The sequence below is a fragment of the Triturus cristatus genome, chromosome 2_2, assembly GCF_964204655.1.
Source record: "Triturus cristatus chromosome 2_2, aTriCri1.1, whole genome shotgun sequence".
NCBI lineage: Eukaryota > Metazoa > Chordata > Amphibia > Caudata > Salamandridae > Triturus > Triturus cristatus.
This window is the reverse complement of record NC_140582.1, coordinates 994,586,247-994,605,678: the sequence shown is the minus strand read 5'-3', so window position 1 is coordinate 994,605,678 and position 19,432 is coordinate 994,586,247. Positions and strand designations below refer to the sequence as shown.

Sequence of the window (19,432 nt, the reverse complement as noted above, 5' to 3'; positions counted from 1 at the left end):
TGTCACCCCGAGTGAGAAGGGTATGCCCAGATGTGGGTCTCGTGCTCGCCATGCCACTGGAATCAAGCTATCCTGGCTGAAGAGGGGTGAAACCCCGAAACCGGTCCTAGGATGCTTGTTTCCAGTCCACGGAGGACCTGGCTTGGCAGTTCGGGCTGGACTGTTCCTATGAGGCACAGGGTCAAGACTGATTTGCAGATGGCTAGGTTCAAACTGGAACGGCATGGTGAGCAAAAAAACGATGGATTTAGGCCCATATCTCTGTACTGGGGTGAATGTATGACATTGTTCTGCATTCTGTCCATCAACTGTTGTTTTTGCACTTGTCACCCCGAGTGGGAAAGGAATGCCCAGACGTGGGTCCCGTGCTCTCCATGCCACTGGAATCAAGCTATCCTGGCTGAAGATGGGTGAAACCCCGAAACCGGTCCTAGGATGCTTGTTTCCAGTCCACGGAGGATCTGGTTTGGTAGCATCGGGCTGTACTGTTCCCATTAGGCACAGGGTCAAGACTGATTTGCATATGGTTAGGTTCAAATTGGAACGGCATGGTGAGCAAAAAAACGATGGATTTTGGCCAAGATCTCTGTACTGGGGTGAATGTATGACATTGTTCTGCATTCTGTCCATCAACTGTTGTTTTTGCATTTGTCACCCCGAGTGGGAAGGGTATGCCCAGACGTGGGTCCCGGGCTCTCCATGCCACTGGAATCAAGCTATCCTGGCTGAAGAGGGGTGAAACCCCAAAACCGGTCCTAGGATGCTCGTTTCCAGTCCACGGAGGACCTGGCTTGGCAGTTCGGGCTGGACTGTTTCAATGAGGCTTAGGGTCAAGACTGATTTGCTTATGGCTAGGTTCAAACTGGAACGGCATGGAGAGCAAAAAAACGAAGGATTTAGGCCCAGATCTCTGTACCGGGGTGAATGTATGACATTGTTCTGCATTCTGTCCATCAACTATTGTTTGCACCCACTTGCTAGTCCCTAACCCTTCCCTTTTCTACATATTAGTCACCGCTAAGGTGGGCCCAAGGGCAGGGTGCATTGTATGTAAAAGGTAGGACATAGGGCATGCCCTGATGTGTGTCGCATGTCCTGATAGTGAATTACAGCCTATTTCGTTTTTCACTATTGCAAGGCTACCTGTTCCAATAGGCCAGAATGGCAGTTTGATTATAACATCTTATAATCCTAACTGAAGGGAATAATAATAATAATCCACATTTGTAAAGCGCGAACAATCACCCATAAGGGTCTCTAGGCGCTGGGGGCCGTCAGGAAGATTAAGCAAGCTATTGCCCAAAGTTACATGGTGCTGGGCTAATCTTCCGCCGGCGATCGAACCATGATCCCCAGATTCCGGAGTTAGTCTCCCTGGCCGTGGCGCCACACCTCTTCCGTGGAAACAAGGTAGAAATTCGAGTTTAGTATGCCTGAACTTTTAGAAAGTAGGTATTTTCTTGCCTAACCATCCAGCATATGTCTGCTAGGGTTGTGTATTCCATGTCTAGTTTGTGAGTGACAGGGGGCTGGAGAGGGCCTTGGCTCCAGCAGTCTGATGGGTCAGGGCTGGGCTGAATAGGCTCTGCATTTAATAGAGAGTAGGGGGGCGGAGATTTCCTCTCACTGACCTGAGCCCTCATAGAATAGAGATTAGGGGGAGGAGATTTCCTTTCAGCTACCTGGGCCAGGTCTGCTCTCATACAATGCTGTCTCCTTCTTCTGCCAGGAAGCTGCACCCAGGAGGACAGAACTGGTTTTGGCTAGGCACAGACACCCTCTGCCTTCAGAGGACAAAGGATTGTGCAGTATGAATATTGGGGCCCAGACCCCAGAACTGTAGATCACTTCTTGGAATCAAGACAAACCTTTGCCAAGGAGAAGAACCAAGGAAGGTGAAGGAGGAGACTGACCCTTTGCTGTTTGGGGTTGGCCTGCAGTGGTTACTTTATTGCCAAGGAAAGGAGAAAAGGAACTTTATGTGTTCTTCTACTATCTTGAGGAAGATCTCCAAGGGCTTGAAGCTGAGCGTGCCTCCTGTTCTGAAGTCTCAGGGACACAAATACTTCACTACTAGCTCCCCCTGAATTCCCTTGCTGGGAATTCTACCTGCAGTGAGGTGCCTGCTGTTGTTTGGGCTCGCTGAAGACTGCGTGTCACTGGGAGATAGAAGCACGATGCATTGAGGAAGAAGAGTGTCGCCGCCGCAGCTGTTCGCTGTCGCATCACCGACGAAGCGTGACGCTTCACTGAAGAAACATGTCGCCGCAACAGAGGTCGCCGTTGCATCACCGCAGAAGCGTGTCGCAGGGCCTGTCACAGCTAAAGAGTTCACCGAGTAGCCGCACGGCCGTCGGGCGTGCATGCATCGCATCCACATTGTTGCATCAAATCAAAGACGCCATTTTGCCGCATCGTATCGTCGCATCTCATCAAGACGCCATCTTGTCGCACTGTAACCGGAACGCAGTAAGAAACCGACGCATCACCTCCTCTCCGGTAAGGAACCGACGCATCACCTCCCCTGCGCTGCAGTAAGGAACCGATGCATCACCTCCCCCGAAGCAAGGAACCGCGCATCACCTTACCTGCCACCCTTTTGTTTGTTTTGCGTGACGCACCCAAGGTACTTTGAGAGTAAAGTGTCGCTTTTACCATCTACATTGAAATAACCTATTTCTACCATTTCAAAGACCTATTTTGATTACAGTATTGTGGATTTTTGTCGTTTGGTCTTGTGCTAAGTCTATTAAAGATTACTTATTTTTCTAAGCTGGTGTGGTGTCCCTTTGTAGTGTTTTCACTTATATACTGTATGTGTTCACAAATGCTTTACACACTGCCTCTGAGATAAGCCTGTCTGCTTGTGCCAAGCTACCAAGGGGGTGAGCAGGGGTTATTTTAGAAGTGTAGCCCCTTACCCTGACTAGAAGCAAGTGTCCCTATTTGGACAAAGGTGCAAGCCATTATCAACTAGAGACCCCCATTTCTAACACCCTGTTTTCTCTACCTCCCATTCCCCAGTGGTCAAAATGGAAAAAAGCGCTATGAAGCAGCCAGCGCTGGTTGCATCATAACTCTTTTTCTACCAGTCTTGTTAACCACCCCCACCTGCTCTCCCATTCACCACCTTCAACCGATCCTTCGTTCACCACCACACCGATTGCCAAAGCCCATAGCTCGCCCTTAGGCGAGATTTATTGGCTTTGCCAATGCTTGTTTGTGATGTAGTCAGATGAGCATTGTGAGGTCCTTCTTTGGTTTCACGTACTCTTCTAATCAGCGCTCTGATGTCCACCTCTCCCCAAGCATTTTTCCGATGACCCCTGAAAGGAACGAGATGAATGTGTATCAGTACGACTTGCAAATTGGAATTTACAGCAGTGTCTCGGACACTGTTTAAGATTCCTAATGGGGTCGCAAATAGTCTGCCTCATTACTATTCATGAGGCAGGTGCAATTTACAACCCCATTGGGAATGGCTAGCACTCCCAGGGATGGTGGCCTGCTGGGATCAGCACACCACTGTGTCTGTGACTGCTTTTTAAATAAAGCATTTTTTAAAAATGCAGCCTGTTTTCCTTAAAGGAAAACAGGATGCATTTAAAAAAGAAAAATGAATCATTACTGTTTCATTTTTTAAGAGTAGGCAGTGGTCCGTGTAACCACTGCCTGCTCTTAAATATATTATCGCTACCAGTCACAAAGGGGTAGGGATCCCCTGGAGACCCCTTCCCGTCTGCGAGTGGCTTACCACCTACCTGAAGTAGGTGGTAAACTGCGAGTGTTTTGCGACTGCAATTGCAAAACAATCATACATTGAGGTGCGACTTGCTATTAGGAAGGGACACCCTTGGCACGCCCCTTCCTAATAGTGTGTCGCAAACCCTATTTTGCGAGTCTGTAATAGGTTACTGACTCACAAAATAGAGTTTGTACATAGGGCAGACCTATTTTGCCATCGCAAACAAGCTGATTACCTGTTTGCGGCCAGAAAAAGCTGTTGTATATCTGGCCCCTGGTCTTCTCTTTATCTTTTCATACTATCCCACTTCTTCTTTGTGGAAGATTTAGGTGCTTGCCTTGAGTTATCCTTTTCAGAATTACTCTTAATTTGTTGTATGCAAGTTCTGGCGCCTAAATTATTCCTACCTACTGTTGCATTGGTTTATTTGATAATTGTAGGTAATTGGTGCTCCTGCTGTCCCAGAGCAAAAACCCTTAGGCGCTGGCATATAGCCAATGATGCTGCTTCCCATTTAATGTTACCCAACATAATGGCGGATAGTGCGGTTGAATTGCCCATCAGTTTTATCCCCAAATCCAGGGCAGCGGCTGCCCGTACTCATTTTAAATCGGTTTAAGCACTTCTGGCCAAACATCTAATGAGGGTGTACCATAAGTTCTGGTATATACTGTATCGAAGACTGTACCCCAAGTTGTGCAGTCTTCCATAATGGGAACCATCCCCTTTGGCAAGCAAATTATAAGAATCCTGTGCTTTTCCTGGGGCCCCATATGGGCAAACACTGCTTCAAACTATTTAATTGTGCAGTCATATTTGTGATGTTTGGATGTGGTGTTTTACTGGCTAAGACTGGCCATGATCCTCCTCCATTGCTAAGAGGATCTAATCTAACTTCATCTGTAGTGCGTGATGGGGCACCTTCAAACACACTTTTATGTTCTTGGTATGTTAGAGTATTTCTAGTGCTTCGTAAGCCGTATAGTTATTTGGAACATCAGTTGCAGTGTAAGTGTGAAACAGTCTTGCACATTCATTTGCTGCAGGGAAGTTAACCCATGAATAGAACATTTCTGTTCTTTATGCTTCATGATCCTCAACCACAAAGGTAACTTTCTCACCCGTAAGTGCTAGATGATGTTGTAGCATCTTCTGAGTAACTGTATGTCTACAGTTTTCAGGTATGTTTAATGCTGATCTTTCAGCCATCAGAATATGTGGAATTCAGAGTGGGTACCACTATGAGGTGATCCTTTGAAAGGTTCAAGCTTGAGCAACCTACAACTAATACATAATGACTCATTATTAAGCCGGACTCGGATACAGGCTGGATCCGGTAAAACATGCTCCACTGTGATTTGCTGACAACAAGACACATTGAGCAGCACCCACAGGTTGTCGGCTTTCAGTTCCGAGCAGAAATCTGCAGGCAGTGAAGGTGCTTTCTTATTTACAATTCCAGCTTGGCTGAAATCGAAAGCCTGATTTAAAGGGCAATCAGCCCTCCTTTTGTTCAAGAATGATCTTGACTCCGAGCTGCCTGTAACCTAATACCTAGATGCCAATGCAATGGAGGGGAAACAAAGCTTATCACTTCATAGTATGAGGCAGGTTTTAGACTTTGTTCACCCCTTGTATATAAGCTATATGCAAGTACTATATGAAGGTAAGCAGTACATGTTAAGAATCGATTGCTGGGAGAAACATACATTGAGGATTTAAAATGTAACATAGTACTTGGGGTTGTCTGTAATTATAAGATACCATTACCACGCAAAATAACCCTTTTTAACACCCTTATATGAAAAATTGAGAAAGAAAACAGGAACATTCCAAACCCATGACTTGCAGTTTGTTGATGCTGGTTTATAGCTCACTGTGCTATATTAGAAGGATTTTAATTATCGAATTGCAAGTAATAAAAGGATTTGTGTCAAAAGCAAAAATCCACTCACCTATTTACATATAGTAAAGACATGCATGTTATACAACTTGCTTCGCAGAAGAAACACTAACCCATTATGAGTCAAAACTGTAACTAGACAAAACTCACATCTCTCCAGCAACTGCTTTAACCACCAGAGTTATCTCAATGCTAGTATTCTGCCCTGAGATTTGCTGGGTGCACAAAGATCTCAACAGAAAGTCTCTTAACCCCATAAGGTGTTTTAAAATGCTGTCTTTTTGACCAATCAAGCTCCGTTTATTGTCACGTTTTGTCCTTGTTGTAAATTTCTTCTCAACAGAGGTTTAAAAAAAGTAAACGTATAAGTTGATAGCCAGACTTTGATTTTCATGACTCAGTTCCTTTTTACGACATCTTTTTTCTGTTGTCACACCTTGACCCACAATTTATGTGTTCCTGCCGTAAATTGTTTTTAAATGTCACACACCAATGAGGACTTTGTAGTGGTTTCATGGTGACTTCGAAAAAGTGTTCATGATGTTCTAAGATCAGCACCTACAGGATAACAGCCTAACAGAGCCATTCATTCCCTTAACTCCACAAGTTCTAACAGGACCATATGTAAGTAGCATGACTTGGAAAGGGTCGCACTCTTATTTGTGTTTCTGCCCAGCTTTCATTTTGAATACATGTTTAAATAGCAAAAGGCTTCCATCAGATCAGCAGCTGCTGTGACCTATGTTGCTGCTTTGTGCTTGTTTCATGCACAGGACACAGAATATAGCAATATAGCAGAAGTACCTGGGACAATATGTGGACGAGCCAAGAATTTAACAGGGAGAGCCGAGCCATGGGTTGGCTCTGGCTCCAGGAGCCCTTAAACTTGATTGGACTGTAAAACATTCAACAAACATCAGGTTAAAAAACGATAGGCTTGCCTTCAACATTGCAATGCGGACGCATTTCTCCTTTGCAAATCACATTATTTGGTATTTATTAAGAGTGAGTGTTTTTAAACATGAACTGAAAAACAGTCACTCACATAAAGGGAGCAGCCACCCCTACTGTGGATGAAATGCAGACCACTTCCACTACAATAAATACATGCTATACACCAGACATTAATTCCTGCATGTGCCCACAAATGCTGTTGCATTGAATCGGTTTTATTTCAGTGTTATATAGCACGAATTTGGCCCAAGGGCATTGGAGCGCTTTAAATGAGCACCTGTTACACTACACAAAGGCATACATACTCATTGTTTATCCGTGATTTGTCCAGAGTGACAGGGTTTGAAAACGAACAGCTCGGTAAAGCATTTTTAAAAACTTTTTATGGGGGTTAAAGCTGCCTCTCCTCTCCCTCAGTCTTACTGGGAGCGGAGGGGAAGTTGTGTGTGCACAGTGCAGTTTGGGTTAGCTATTTATAATCCCCAGCGAGTTAGGACAAAGTCACACACTACAAGTAGCTCAATTACTAAATGCAAATATGTAGCAAATTATGAAGCACATTCAGAAAACCTTTGTGGGGGCCAGACACAAAATAACAGAATTGAAGCAGGCCGGGATTTGTACCCGATTCCCTGCTACCAAAGTCTGCAGTTTAAGCCATAACACCAAAAACCTCTGAGCAAAACCTTCATGGTCTCCCGACACTGGCAGAGCAAGTGGCAGGTGTAGCAGCCTCAAGCCATGTGATGTTTGGCAAATCCAATGTGCCCATGGCAGAGCAGCTGCACTTCCGATCAGCCGCCCTTACCAAAGTGCTGCACACTTCACCAAGAAAGTGACCGTTTTGATTTTTTGAGCACTCTTCTGCTTTAAGTATGGGGCTGATGAATGTTCTCTTGTAGCTGTGCGCCCTTTGGGAGTGTGTATGCGTGCTGGAGAAAGGTTGTGTGTGCGCAAGCGTGCATGTTAGAGGGAACTATGGTTGCAGCCCCTTCTGGTGTGCACTTTCATTGCAGAGATTGATTTTAAATAGCTTTATGAAGCTTGTGTACTTTGGTTCTGCTCTAAAGAGCAAGTTTGAAGAATGTAAAAGTTTTGGGGCCTGGACTGCTATGATTTACCTCCTTGCCATAGCCATTTAAAGGTGCCATTATATGGCATGCTGTAGTGGAGCAGTGATTTCTGGTTAGTGTGTAGTGGGATTCGACTGAAAGTTGTTAATATGATCCTTTATAACTGCAAGCTTTTGTTGTAGATACTACACTTGAGACTTGCTTCCACATATAACTTTTAGAGTTAGTTTTACATGGCTGCATTTGGAAGAGGTTGGTGTTCAAGGTGATTCCAAGTGACATGGCATATGCTGAAAGTTGTTTTTGAATCTATCAAGGTTCATATCATTGAGCACATTTTGAGCAATTCCTTGCTTGTTGTTCTTGGAAAATAACACAAATTCTGTCTTTGTTAGCTTGAATTTCAGGTACGTCCTGGACATCCAGAGCTGGATGAGGTGTAAGCAGTGCTTGAATCCTTGGATGTCTTTGGAGCAAAGGAAACGTTTAGGTAGAGTTGTGTATCATTTGCTTATTGGTGAATCTTGATGCTGTTATCTGTGAGTAATGGAGACCCTAAGAGGCTCTATGTAGAGGTTGAGAATTACATGAGACTATATCGAACCCTGGGGGACTCCACATGTGATAGGGATGTTTTGTTATCTGCAGGTGCCCATGTAAACAAATTGGTGTTTAATGGAAATTCAGGAGGAGACCTGTGAAAAACATTGCTGATGAATCTCATTTGAGAGTCCAGGGTGTGGATTATGGCAGGGTGGTCCATTGTGACAAAGGCAGCTGAGAGGTCCAGCAATGTTGGGAGGCTAGGGGTCATCTTGATCTATGGTCTGAAAGGTTTCGTTTATGATGTGTAAGATTGCGTTCTCCATGCTGCAGCATGAACTGATGCCACGCGGTAGTCATGCAGGAGATGGTTAACACTGATGTGATCTTGGAGATAACCACAGACATTTGGAAGCACTCTTATTAGTGTTACAAGAGCTGCAGTAAACAAACAAAAGACTATGTCAGTTTTGTGGCATTTGAAATATCCCCACACTTTGGGCTTCTTACTCAGAGGGACTACTTTAATTGTTTCTTCATAGAAGCTGCTCCTCACCAGCATTTTTTGTAGCTAGTCTGGCTCGCCCAGAGCTCTTTAATGAGAGGAGAGTGGCTGCAGGAATGTATTTAGGGTCTCGTATATTTAAAATTAAATTAGGTGGGGCATTGATAATGTATTTATTGTTTTATTTTTCTCACTTGGAAAAAGATATAAATTGAGTAAGATCGAGTGACTTAGAACACCTTCCTCACCACTCAAGTTGTGTTCAACATGTTTGCTCCCTAGACATCGCCGCCTACTGGTCAAAGAACTTTCATCATGACCCAAGCAACCCTTTGAAGTAGCTGACCTAATCTGAATACTGTATGTGTAGTGTTGTTGCAGGAGCTTTGCCAAAGGCAGTTGTAAATGTTGAAAAAGAGCTTAGAGAGGTGTGAGCCTTAGGGTACAGCATCTGACCACTGCTCTGGAAGATAATTTATCTGCACTTATTATGACTTTGTAACTGTGATTCGTAAGAAAGTAAGCAATCTACACCATGGTTGATCTAGATACCCATTTTCAATTGTCCAACCTATCGAAAATAATTATCTGATCCACTGTGTTTTAATTGACAGGAAGTTCAAGGAGCATTAATACTTAGGGGTCGATTAGGATGGCGGTGGCATCCTCCATTCCCAGCATTGTGGCGGGCAGTGCTCACAGCACCGCCCGCCACAGTGCCGGGAATGCACTGTGTGCATTGTCATGCACAAGGTGACAGGCACCACGAGGTGCCTGCCACCATGTCCATGACAATTCAGGCGGGTACCATAGGTACCCCCCCATGTGAGCCCCCACCGCCCAAAACCCTGGGGGCCCGCAATGGGCTCCCAAAAGCAGACTCCGCATGGCTTTCCATGGCGGGGTCTCCGCCATGGAAAGCCATGCACCGCTGCCCATGCTAATATGAATGGAGGTGCCTAGCATACACCGCCACCATATATAGCCCCTTTTTCGCCCGGTCACCTGTATGACCGGCGGAAAACCAGCGGACGGTCTTTCCGTCCGCCGGCTCCCCCCCGCCATACTAATATGGCGGGGGGAAATTGTTGGCAGGCGGGGAAGGATGTAGGGCGGATTGCCACCACCATGCTGGCGGTGCCGATCCCCCCAAAACATCCTAATTGACCCCACAGTTTTGGCCTCCATTTAACTAAACCCCGGCATAAAGTTGAAAAAACCCCCATAAAAACGGGGACAAAATCAAAAGCAGACTTATGTGTGCCAACAGGGCCACTTGTATGTTTGTTGCAGGTGGTATCAAAACATGATATCACTAAGGGCCCTTTATCCTTTTAGCAAAGTCAAGTAGGTTTGCCAGTACCAGACTCGACTGATGTGAAATTGAGATGCGTTTGAATTCTAACCAGCCAAGGTAAAGCTGGCAATTGTCAAATCCATATTGGTTCCCTGGAGCCAAGTAACTAAGCAGAAGACCGAGAGCACAGCAGTTTAATAATTTTGAAAATCACTCAAGGGTGGAACGTGACTTCCAGGAGCAGAATGCAGAGTTGGTGGGTGCACGAGAGGCATTGATTTCTTGGATTTAATAAAATAAGAAAAATGTAGGTCAGGATTCAGCAGTGGTGTCAATGTAGAGCTCGACCCGTGTTCCACATTATCAGATTACCTGTTAAAGGCTGGAAATAAAACGAAAATAATGAATGACTAACTGTCTGAGGACAATGCCCCTGTCAATATAAATACTATCCAAAAGTGATGTGCTGTGGTGTTCTAGCAGAGAACCCTACTTGCAAATGCATCGCGTAATGATACTGGAAAATATCAAATACGGACTTGAATCAATGCACTACACTAATACATACATTGTTTTACTTAATGTTTCTATTAGCACTCTGGATACAAACTGACTGGTCTGTGAAGGATCCAGTTTATTGTTGGCTGGCAGCCACCAGTCAATTAATGGTCCTGAGCTGATAAAAGGGCAAGAAATACCAACAGGACCAGGTCAAAGAAAGACAGTGTTCTTTGTCGGTTTCACTTCCATAGGTTCAAACAAGTAACAGCATCATAGCTAGTGTCTCAAAAGTGGTCATACACCATGCACCCTTTCACCTCTACACACGCCCACAGAGCAGCTACTAGCTATCCATATATGCTAAATCAAAATGGAAACAAACAGTCTCCATTTTGCGTTCTGCGAATGAGCCCAACAAGGACATCTTAATGAGATATTGAGGGCCAAAAGCACACTCTCTTTTGGAGGCCCCTGCTGTCACGTGGTCAGGATAGGCCTGGTCAGAAACACCACCATTTAACATGCTCGTATTTCTTAAGTTGCCTTCTCTCTTACACATGATGAGATTTGACATACATTTGAGTAGGTGTCTGTGCAGGATAGCATTCTCTGAAAATGCATCGCTTACATTACTACTTCGTAGCCACACTATCATGACACCTTGAACATTCAGTACAGCACAAATCTTGTTGTCCTATAGGTGACATAGCTATCGTACTATAATAAACAATTGCAGCCTAACTGAGGCCTCGAAATGGCAGCATGGGTGCTGTTTAATATATATACAGGACCACTTCTCTGTTTATATCAGAGTAGTACTCCGCTGACACTTTGAGGTAGCTGCATATCGGAATTCCAGCCCAGCTGATTTTTGTTTGCCTCTGTGAAGATGGAGGCCCGACTCTACACTAAGATGAGCACCCTGATGACACTACCCTACAGGTAATGGGGATTTAGATCTCCCACAGGGATTTTGGCAGATCACCCACTGAGTTAGCGAGTGCTAGGTAGGAGTAAATCATATCACAACAATGATTTGTCAGCATATGTTCACTGTTATAGCACAATGGTAGAGCTGTTTATCTTTTTCACTGTTCTCATAATCTACTTCCTCCTAATCATCATTGCAGCACATGTATTTTACTCAAGAATCACAATGCTTCAATAAATATTGAAATAGCAGGTTGTGTATTGCTTGTGTATTTCTTTAGGTATGTATGAGCAACCAAACAAAAGGCTTCTAGACCTATTATCACAATTTCCTTGGGGAGTCAGGGTTCTCATGTTTTGAGGTTGCATAATCCACCTGTTACCTGACTTGGTTTGGGATACAGATGGTGCACTGTTGGCTAGCAGGACTATAGGCCAACATATCCTGAGGGTGTGCATGGAATCAGTCTGGCACAATCCTGATGTTTATGTTGTCCAACAAATGCACAGTTTTTAATAAGAAGTATAAGGCCATACAACATGGCGTCGCCAACGTTCTAGCTTCGGTTCTTATTTAATGGATCAACCGAATAGTTTCATTTGCATACCTAAAGAAGCTTACTAACCAGATACGTCCGAGGTGTCTAGGGAAAAATCCTCCTCAGCCAAGTCGGGAACCCCTATGTATTGCTTGCATCAACCCTACTGTTCAGTAAAATTGTATAATGGTATAATCTAGTGAGTCCTGTCCTTTTTTAAACCTGGGATGTAGGTGCCACAAGAGTAATCAATTCATGCCATGAAGGTTTTTATCTACATTGCATAACTGTCTCAAGGCCCTATTAAACACAGTTTTTTCACTTTTGTGGTAAACAAGAGTTTGGAGTGGTAGTTGCTTTAGATGTATATTTCTGAGTGCAGTGCTGGCAAGCATAATTAGTGCCTAGGTGCACATAACCTTGATTGCGGTGCACAGAGATCTTGCACTGCGGCACATAGAGGAAAAAAATTAGAACGAAGTTTGGTTTCAATGAAGACATCAGACAAAGTCCCACCTTCTGATTAGAATCTAATAGCAAGTTAGTTTCCATTTTTCTGAAGGTCCTGGTCTTGAATTTTCATTTTGGTGTAAGACTATTCAAACATTTTATTTAAAGTGTAATAATTAATTAGTTATTCTACAACACATATTACCTCAAACACATCTACCTCGGATATTATCAAAGTGAAGCCACTGCCCCTCTGCCCACAGCCCCACCTTCAGCCCCCACCATTTTCCCTGACAGTGAGGCAGCAGCCCTACTATGCATGGTCCTCGACTTCATCTCTGAATGTGATTTGGCTGCTCCACTATCCATTACCTCTCTGACCTTAAAGGCTGCGGCAGAGAGTTTGCTGGGGCATCAGTCTGTAGCCTGTCTCTTCTACCTGAAGCTGCCTTCCTGTTCAGAAGTGGTTCCTCCTCCTACAAGTGAGGTGCCAGTAGGGGAAGGAAGGGTATTATCACAGATGATACTCTGTAATAAGTTCTTAAAACAGAGTAGTTACATAATGTTCTTATTACAGGTTGTTCTGACATCAGAATGCAGCTGCATTAACAATATTATTGATAACCTGTCATAAAGGGATTCCACATCCTTGGATTTACAATCCCACACCATAATTCTAAAGTCACAAACGATGTCATTCTTTCTTTAATGTCGCAATACTATTTAAAATTTTAAATTGTGATTGTCTAGATTATGTATGTTGCCCTCACTGACAAAATGTATGTCTATCAATTTCAAATGTATTTCCTATCTGAATTTCCCTTGTCTGAATTTATTTCCATTTTAGGTCTTCTTTCTTTGGTTTCACTCAAAGGACATCATCCAGTCTTTTAAAACCATTGAAAGGTAATTCAACATACTTTGCTGATTAACTTGCGGTTGTCCTAAGATTTTCCCTATTCATAATTATGTTGTACGAAAAATACCTCAATCGAAACCTAAAACTGTTAGTGAACATAAAACATAAAAAGAGAAATGTGTAAATGTTCCTCTGACATCCTCGTTTACACTGAGGCCTTAGAGAGTCGTGGTGTGAACCCTTGAGTCTTCAAGTTTTTAATGGAGGTAAACCATCGTTTATTCGATTATTTCATGGAGATACTCAGAACATGTGTCTGGAGATCATACACTGCCATTGTCACATAGGCATCAGAAGCTTGGAGAGTGTTGAAATGCATGAATATCAGACACTATGGTGTGTGCTCTTACTGATAACCAATAACTTGTGAAGCTATGAAGTGCTGGTCTTGGCCTCTAAAAGCACGAAAAATTATTAGATGGAAATAATCTCATGTAATTTCTGGCATCTTTTAATTATTGTTTGTGTACAAAATAATGCCAACTGGCCATGTTGCGTGATTATAAGTTAGGTCGGATAAAAATCCTATTGAAACCGCCCTCCTCATATACAACACACACAAACCAGATGCAGCTGGGCACATCTTCCACTGGGAACAATACACAGGATTTTTGCTAAAAGAACTAGCAACTAAGAACGCCCCAAAAAGTAACTTCCATAAAGAAAATAGCAAAAGCGACTCAAAAAAAGGTCCGAGAGCTCAAGTGAGGTCACATAAAAGAACAGTCATCTTGACCTTACGGAAGCTAAGATCAGTCCCTAACAATGTACATCTTCGAGCAGAGCTGAGAAAACAAAGGGCTGAGCTCAACCGTATAAAATGGACCATAAAAAAAGAAGCTGAAAACGAGGCATGGGCAAAATTACTAAATGACACTAAAAGCAGCAATAGTGCCCGCTTCTGGCAATCAATGAACAGGATCTTGCGTCCACAACATAAAGACCTAGGATCGAACATCGTGGAAGAGTCATGGATCAACTACCTCTACAGCCACTTTAATGACCATCTGGAACACACAGGAGTACAAAGAGGTAACAACATAGAGGCAGACTCCACTACGCCAACGCTGGGAACCCTGATTAAGAGAGAGCAAGGCCAAACTAAAAACTACTTGGAGACATCAGCCGCTCAGCAAATAGTTGTAATAAAAAAGCAGATTTGTAAGGGCAGGAAAGAAGGCGCGCCAGGACCCAATGGCATCCCGCCAGCCCTATTTAAGGAAAAAAACACAGAGTGGGCAACCATTCTGCAACCGATATTCTCGGAAGTCAGATTCCTAAATAGAATTCCAGAGTCTTGGAGAGGGTCGACGATCGTCCCTATATACAAAAAAGGCAATAAAATGGACCCCAACAACTATCGCCTAGTAGCCCTCCTTGATAATGAGGCAAAATACTTTGCGGGAATTATATTAGAAGAGATTGTGCAATGGGCGGAAGCAAACCATATCATCCCACTGAACCAGACCGGTTTCCGGAAAAATACAGGAACATCAACCAACATTCTGGCTATTTCCCTAATCATAGATGCTGCAAAAACCAAAAAACTTCCGCTGCATCTGTGCTACATCGACTTCAGTGCAGCATTTGACAACATCGAGAGAGGCAGACTTTGGGGGAAATTGGCGCAATGGGGCATACCACAGCCGACGCTCAACATGCTGAAGCTCCTCCACTCTGACACTTGGGTGCAAGTGAAGCTAGGAGGTGGCACACACTTGTCATCTAAGGTTTGTACCACCAAAGGCCTCAAGCAAGGGTGTGTGCTTGCCCCAATATTGTTTAATCTGTACATGGCTGACCTACCAAGTCTACTCAAAACATGCAACTCCCACTCCCCGAGGCTGGGAGGAAAATCTCTGAGTAATCTTCTGTACGCGGATGACGTCGTACAACTCAGCCACACCTATGTCGGCCTCCAGCAGCTTCTGATCCAAATGCATAGCTACGCAACGGAAAACAATCTAAAAATAAACTTGAGTAAGACCCGAACCATGTCAATCAACACCAAGAATAAACATCAGAAGTCATGGGCCCTAGGTGGCCAATAAATAGAGCCAGCGTCTGAGTACAAATATCTTGGAGTCATCTTCGACAGTGATGGCACATTTGCACAGCATAAACAAGAAACAAAAAGTAGAGGGATCTGCATTGCCGTCTCATTGAAAAACTTAGCCAATCATCTGACGGGGCCAATTTTGACTCCTTACTTGAAGGTTATTCAGGCCAAACTACTCCCTTCCATCTGCTATGGCAGTGAGGCACTACGAGGAAGAGACTCCAAGAACCTGGACATAATCCAAACAAAAGCCTACAGAATAATGTTTTCGCTCCCGCACTACACTTCGCCTGCCCAAATAAGGCTGGAGTTTGGTTTGCTAAAACAAGACCTTGCCAGACAGGGAGCCTACATCATCTGCTGCCACAAACTCCGTTCGGCCACGGCTAACACCCTAAATTCGCTGCTATGGCAAGACATCCAAAGCAGGGACGAATCTCAAGCAAGATCTTATTTGAAGGCAGCCCTGGGTGTCACCAACCAATCTGCGACTTGGGATATGCAACTTGGGCATAACACGTTCAAAAAACTGGTTTGGAAAAGCGTAAAATCTCTTTCCTTATTAGAGGATAAGGCCGCATTCACAAAAAGAAACCACGCATGGATGACCTTAAACTCATACAAAACCCTGACACCACAATCATACTTTAGTCAGGGCTACCCCAAGACCACAAAACTGCGGTTTTTGAAACTCAGATTAGGGGTTTTGCCGAGCAGAGAGCATCTTCCACCATGGCTCAGGAGCAAAGGCCAAGAAGCCTGTCCGCTCTGTAATCATGAAAAGGGCGATATTCTCCACCTGACTTGCCTCTGTGAAGAGCTGCGGCCAGCTCGCCAACACCTCCTAAAGGACCAGTTCAAGCAGTTAGGGACTAGCACTAGAAGGCAAGCAGTGCTTGCCTGCATGAACCCTGCAAACACGAAACTGAACTGCAGATACGTTAAGTTCCTTGCGATGACCGAGCACAGACTGTTAAACTCACAAAAACCGGCGATCGACTACACAGACAAGAAGTAGGAGGTCATTAGGACGCCAAAGGAACATGCTGCCCTGCATCAGGGAAAAATGCTGCTGGACAATTACTTTGGGTTTTTTACTGCACGCTTTTAAAAAATGATGATTATTATGAACAAACTTCTATGTTACTTTTACATTTTTGTAAAATGTTTGCACTGGTTTTAATTAACTATGCATAATAAACTTACTTACTTACTTACTTACTTACTATTGCAGGAGCATCAAAACAATGTGAACAAACAGAATACAAGCAGCTGTTATTCATAGCACCTGTGTTTTTTGGGCTATATTTCAGCTCAGATTGCATCCACACATCCATTTAAGGACATATTTCATGATAAAATAAAGCACTAAATGCCAGATTAGGATTTTGCATAATTTTGGGGATTTCTTCTGAAATGTTATTCAATTACACAAAAAGAAATTATGCCATTTTCACAGACCGCTCCTTAAGGTGTAACAGAGACAAGAACTTCAAGATGCACGTTATAAAGGTGGGAAGAAATTAAATAATATAGTACTATCATCATAGTGGTGCCTAAAGGGGTGGTCATGTATTTGAGGTAGTACCGTGTCCATTAGAGGCTTGTCAACTAGTAAAGGACTGGAATTGATATTGAGATATGGCTAAATAGCCACTGCTAGGCAGCATTCTGCAAAATAAAGAACTAAAAGGCAGACTAGAGAGAGGGCCTTTGGCGCCACCTTTCTGTGCATTTTTTTAATGGATATTTTATCAGCAGTCGTGTTAGTTCACCAGTGAAGTAGTTCCATTGTTCATAAATGACAGACACCCTGTTAATGCAGAAGTCTTGTCCAATCGAGTAGAACGGGTCTTAGCATGGTGTAAGTAACCCAGTAACCAGTAGAGTCAAAGGAGGAATAGATTGCAAGTTATCTTATAAATACGATCAGAAGGGGTTTTATGATTGTGAACTTTGCGACAAAAACCATAAGAAAGAATTTTACATGTTAACACTAAAAGACCTTCTTACACAGACCTCTAGTTTAGCAGGGGATAGTGACATATTGTTTTTATTGCCTACATTTGTAATTGTATATTTAGTGCAGAGTTGTGTACAAATGCAATTGCTTTCATTGCCTTAAAGTAAAAGCACTAGATAGACCTTTATTTATTGTATGTTATTGTGCACTTTTCGGAGTTCCGAGTTTGTCACCCATGTTACTTCCCTCAGTAAGCCTTGTACTGCTTTGTCTTGCTGCTCAATGATAATATACTAAATGAGTGTATTAGGTGCTCAGTTTGGGTCCAGTAATAAGGGGGCCTTTAGTCTGGATCCATAAAAACGTAGTTAGAATATCAATGATTCTGAATATCGAAATTGTATTGAAGTTGAAAATGTCTACAACTCTAATGTTATTAAATTTAATAATTTTTTTATTATTATGTAATGTTTTTATTATTTTCTTTATTCTAACATTTATTTTGTAAAATTTTGTTTATGGTAAGTAAAATGAAATAATAAAGTTAGTCAAGTTGTTTGGTTTTCTACGGGTTTAGAATGGGTAGTGTTTCAAAAATGTGTTTTTATTTTCTTGTAATTTTTAATTTAATAATTTGGTTATGTTGTTCTTATGCAACATATTAATATTAATAATTTCAAGTCTTTTAATTACTCTCTTTGTTTTTCGGCGTTTTAGGTAGGTAGTGACTAAAAAAATTAGACATCTCATATTTTGCTTTTTGTTTTAAAATTAAAATAAGGTTGACTTTTGTTAGTATGTACTATTAAAAACTTTTGGTTCATGGTAGGTATTTTATGGGTTGATTCTCATAGGGGGTTGGGTGGCTAGTATATTAGAAATGGGTTTAAAATGTCTTAATGGTCATATTTGTATAACATTATTTTGGGGGTATTATTGGGCTACATAGACGTAATGCTAGTTAGTGGCAGTTTTGTTACCGCTGTATACCGCTGAAATCTATTGCCTTGTTAGCGACGTATGTACAAGACGTCGCTACATGGCGATAGCTGCAGGGATCAGAGGTGAAAACTGCTGCTACCATTAGCGTGATGGTGATAGGAATTCCAGCTTTAGTGGGCGAAAACCAACGAAAAGTCCATTAGCGGCAAAAAAACACACGTTAGTCAGCCCAATGTGAGATTTTTTTTGCCTCTAATGGAAAAAATAGTTGACCTCCAATAGAAAATAGGCAAAAATAACAATGAAATGCAGAATAGAGCAGCCAGGGCCAAGTGCAGCACACATCAACAACCCCCTCAAGCCACTCAACATCCAGGATGAGAGCTTGGATGACTTGCAGGACCTGCGCCTGGAGCCTGGATGCCTCAATGGACCTGCGTCTGGTGCCTAGATGTATCGCTGGACTGCGCCTGGAGCCTTGATGTCTCACTGAACCTGCGCCTTGAGCCTGGATACCTCGCTGGACCTGCGTCTGAAGCCTTGATGCCTCGCTGGACCTGCATCTGGAGCCTGGATGCCTCACTGGACCTCCGTCTGGAGCCTAAATGCCTTGCTGGACCTGCGTCTGGAGCCTGGATGCAATTCTGGACCTGTGTCTGGAGCCTGGAGTGGGATGCAGAGGAGCTGTGGAGTCGAAGAGCCGTGGCTGTAGACATTGAGGCAAGGCGATCGCCCGTACCTGGTGGTGAAGTCTGGCCGGACGCATGGAGACACGTTGCTGACCTGTGTGAGAAGACAGCCTTGCGCCCCTAGGAGCTGTGAATGGTAGAGGCGCTCCTGCGCACAAACAGAGGGAGATCTGCATCGCATACTACGATCCACCACTACACCGGGGTGCACTGTCAGGTCCCCAACAAACAGGTCACATGTCAAGAGAGGTATCCAGTATAAGAAGAAAGGAATGATGGTGGCTGTGTTGTCAAAACTGTGTAAACAGCATTTGGTGCGAGGTCGAATGCAACATGGCGGCAGAGCGTTCCTTAATCCGAAACGGGTTAGCGCTCTAGTTGATTTGGCAGATTTGCGTGATAACGGTGAGGCGCGCGGAG

At 43.5% G+C, this 19,432-nt stretch overlaps 1 protein-coding gene across 1 annotated transcript in view; it reads left to right on the top strand.

Annotated features, from left to right (window-relative positions):
* The window catches only part of LOC146863045 (proton channel OTOP1-like), a 344,757-nt gene that overhangs the window by 208,791 nt on the left and 116,534 nt on the right, over positions 1-19,432 (top strand). The window contains exon 4 of the mRNA XM_085643335.1: positions 13,288-13,346. Coding sequence (XP_085499461.1) covers positions 13,288-13,346 — 59 coding nt within the window. The remainder of the gene's footprint in view (positions 1-13,287; positions 13,347-19,432) is intronic.